The 4,316-nt window shown below is 36.1% G+C and overlaps 1 protein-coding gene across 1 annotated transcript; it reads right to left on the bottom strand.

The window, feature by feature from the left end:
- Positions 1 to 210: 210 nt before the first annotated feature.
- pax1b (paired box 1b) lies at positions 211 to 4,034 on the bottom strand. Its single transcript, XM_052096329.1, has 5 exons — positions 3,814 to 4,034; positions 2,850 to 3,455; positions 1,636 to 1,769; positions 1,071 to 1,272; positions 211 to 794 (listed from the first exon to the last, which is right to left on the bottom strand). The coding sequence occupies exons 1-5, from the start codon at positions 3,821 to 3,823 to the stop codon at positions 706 to 708; spliced, it is 1,041 nt and encodes a 346-aa protein (XP_051952289.1). The 5' UTR covers positions 3,824 to 4,034; the 3' UTR covers positions 211 to 705.
- Between the last annotated feature and the right edge of the window lie 282 nt (positions 4,035 to 4,316).

Here is a 4,316-nt window from a genome sequence, read left to right as displayed (position 1 = left end):
TAAAATATTTACCAAAACAACAGATTCATGTGATTGTCAGCGTTATTAATAGACTAAATGCATCAGTAGCCTTTGTAATATGGTAGTCAGCACAAATATTCTGTCAAACATCACCACTAAAATCCAGCATAATCTCTCTGTAAATGTTATGTGATAAACTGACTGCAGAGAAATGACCCATAGAATCGACGATAAGCAATAAGGTTCACTTTTGACATGCCTTTATTAAGCAGAAATCGAATTACAAAAATAGATATGTATATACTGCATATTCTTTCAGTATTGGAGACGAAAATGCACTGACATGTTCATTTGCACACAACAGTTTCATGTCGTCGTGGCGAATTAGTCTAACAATGTTGAGTTATTGTCAAGAGAATAGTTCAAACAAAATGCAGTCCATTTAAAATAGCAGTCAAACAGTAAATTCATATGCACCAAAAAAACAAAACAAGGAACAATTTACTGCAAATATTGCAACAAGAAAAAAAAACAAATAATAATAATAATAATAATAATAATAAAAACAAATCCCCCTGTGATGTCCACAGCTTCAGATCCCACATGTCTATAATGGTATGAAACATTCGGGTACATGCTTTATCAATAACTTACTGATGTGAGTCCTTAAAGCTGCACATAAGCAAAAGATGAACAGATCAAACCTTTTTTTTTTTTTTGTTCTCTCCGGAAGTCTTTGTGTTATTATGATTCTGAGGTAGGAAGCGATAGTCCATGAACGCCACTCAGACCCTCTTGCTGATGTTTGCTCAGAGGACTCTTTCTGTCTACAGCTACAACCAAAATAGAGGAGTGTTTATGTAGCAAATAAGCCGTAATGGAGTCCTTCAGCTGAATTTTAAAAGCTTCTTCCTTCACAATGCATTCAGACAAGCTGTATAGGGTCAGTTTGGATAAAATGCCAATAGTTGCTCAATTTAAAGTGGCCTTTTGTAGAACGTCACAGCGCTGCATATACCTCGTTTTAATCTGAATTATCATTGTTTTTGCTTTGTCCATTTCTTAACTTTCGCAGCTCAATCGTGCCTTTTGCCTTTAAGTTGTCTTACCTTCTCGGGACTGATGTTTGAAGGATATGGTGCCGTGAAGGTTCGGGCTCTGTATCATGGTTCCGGTATTCGGATGGGCAAGACTCGAGCCCTGAGACTGCCAGTGATGCCCATAATTACCGGTATGTCCACCGTAAACACCGTACTGATTAGTGGCTGAGTATGCACACGCAGGGACACAACCGGATAAATTTGAAGAAGCCTGAAATCGGTTGAAATAATTGATAACGTCTCTTGAAATGCATCTTTCTATCCAAGCATGATTACAAATTATATTCCATATATGTACTTAAAACACGTTGAAAATCTGTAATAAAGGAGATAACTCAATAGCCAATATCTAACTCACTGATAAATGTCAAACCCTGAACTTATATATAAGTTATATAATGTATATTTACATTATTTTGAAATAGATAAATCTATTTAAGGCAATACTCAAAGCAATATTATGAGATAAATTCACAATAAACATGTACCTTATAGGTATCCTATCCGTTAAGAGGTTAAAATTACATAATATAAATAAAACATTTATTTATAAACCAATGAATTAAGAGCTTACCTGGGTGTACTTAATGTCGGGTTCTATGGGTGCTTTATCAATCCCGTTGACTCCGTGGACAGAAGCGAATGAAGGTCTGTTAACACCCGTCCAGTCCTCCATTTTCGGCTGATAACTCTCGGCTCCAGCTATGGCTGTAAACATTATTTTTCCACATTATTTCACTGAACATTTTAATGCATAATTAAGATATAGGCCTGTTTAATTTGTACAATAATACTAATATTATAATATTAATAATTAAACTGATAATATAATTAATTTTAAGAAGATAAAGAATTGGTCTTGATCCGCCTTTGTTGTAGCCTAATAGAATATATGTTGCTCTGACCCTAAATACATAGTAATTGTTTCTTCACTCGTATTTACCTTTACACAAACGAATATTTTAATCTCTCGTTGGCTCAATTTTGTCTATAGGACCCCCAAAAGCCGACATTGTGAGTGCCTTTAATTTTGACAGGCCTATGTGTGTTCTGCGCATGTCACGTGTCATATATGAAGCGCTCAATACAGATGAAAGACAAAATTAAGAAGGTAATCCATGAAAATATTCGATTAGCCATCATACCGAATATTTCACCCCATTTCACCTGTCTTCTCTATTTATAGAGAAACAGGCCATTATATCCTCTTGACCTGTCTGTCAATGGAAAACTGTCCAGCATTTGCATTTATATTTACATTTACATTTAGTCATTTAGCACACACTTTTACACAAAGCGACTTCCAAATGAGAAACAAAAAAGCAGTTTGTCATACAAAAGTCAGCAATATATTCAGGATGCACTACAAAAAAAAAAAATAAAATAAAAAAAAAAAAATTAATATTATATATATATATATATATATATATATATATATATATATATATATATATATATATATATATATATATATATATATATAATATTTTTAAGATTTAAGCATTTCAATTTCATAACAAAATTCCATCAAATTAAATGTTGTAATTTTTAGCTCAATTCAATTAATACAATTTAAAATGTTTAGGTCATCTTGTTTTAATTAGATAGAATGTTATTTAATTAAAATCTTAAAATGATTGTTTTGGGTGTGTGAATACATGAAAACTAAAATCGTTTATTTTATATGCTGATAAATGTATCGTTTCCTACTCATAAACAGATATCCAAACTGTAGGCCTGCATGTAAGAGGCTAAACTTTGTTCAAACTTCAGTTTGAGACTAATTACCTGCAGGGTCCATGAAAGCCCGTATTCCTAATATGTTGCTGACGGTGTGGACGGACGGCCAGGCCCGGGACAGACTGACAGACACAGCAGGGGGACTGCCCAATTTGGACCCGGTCGGGGACATGGCGCTCGGGTAGGAATATGGATACATATGATTGTAGGAGAGTGGAGGAGAGGGTTTGCTGCTGTCATACTGGCTCGGTTGGGACAGGTTCCCAATCTTGTTTCTTAAAATGCGACTGATGGAGCTGACAGACGGAACATTGTATTTGTCACACACTCCATCGGCCAGCAGTCGGTCGCGTATTTCCCAAGCAAATATTCCAGGATCGCCTTGTTTATAATCCCGTATACTCTTCACCACGTTTGGTGTCGTGACCCGGGGTTTACTCCCGCCGATTGCACCGGGTAAAATGGAGCCGGTCTCGTTGTATCGGGCCAGAATTTTGCTCACACAGCCATGAGAGACCCGGAGCTGTCGACTGATGTCACACGGTCTGATTCCGAGCTGCGCAAGTTCGACAATCCGGATCCGAATCGCATTAGGAAGGGGTCGACCATTGACAAACACTCCGCCGAGCTGGTTAACCTCACCGTACGTCTGATCTGCAAGAATGAAATACTGTATGGGCTAATATAATACAAATCAATGTCATATGCATCTGTTTATAGGCCTTTAATCAAACAGATGGTTTAAGAAAAAGAAAATACATGGAACTATATGAAAAGTTTTCATGTGTGTATGTGTGTATAGGCTACACACACACACACACACACACACACACACACACACACACACACACACACGATATAGGCCTATGTATGTATATGTGAACTGTTTATCGAATTGCTGTTTAATGCTCTTTCAAATATGATGACCTATATCCAATATTGTAACTTATTCTCACTGTTTTCATAAAATGTACGCATTTTTTTTTTTCTAAAAAGATCTGTTGGTACTTACCCATTTGCATTGTTATATTTCCCTATTAAACGGTTCCTCTTCTTTAACCTTTAAAAGTTGCTGCAGTTTTGCATCATTGGAGAGATGTTTCCCCGTATAGCCTATCTCTCGGTAAGGACTGTCCTGTTCGTATATTTAATGGCTAAATTGAGTTTTGTACAAAGGGTACGTTTTACAATAATCTTTGGTCCACTCGAGAAACTGCGTCCATCCAGCAGACTGGAGCGTGCGCTCAAATTGACGCGTCACAGACGTCAATCTCACTAAACAGTTCGTTTGACTCCGCCCCAATTGTCACGATGCGCCTCATTAAGTACATGCTGCTTTTTCTTCTTCTTCTTCTTTTTTTTTTGCTTTTAACTTTTTTTGGGAATGACTTTGCAAAATCTTGAAAAAAATGAAAGCAATAATCAAAAAAGTACATTTGAAATGAAAGTGGGGATTTAGCCTAATAGGTTTATCCTGTTTGACAAGAAAACGTACTGAACGTAATGCAAAAAAAA

This window comes from Xyrauchen texanus, chromosome 28, assembly GCF_025860055.1.
Source record: "Xyrauchen texanus isolate HMW12.3.18 chromosome 28, RBS_HiC_50CHRs, whole genome shotgun sequence".
NCBI lineage: Eukaryota > Metazoa > Chordata > Actinopteri > Cypriniformes > Catostomidae > Xyrauchen > Xyrauchen texanus.
The sequence above is the reverse complement of the archived record's forward strand: the minus strand, read 5'-3'. Positions and strand labels throughout refer to the sequence as shown.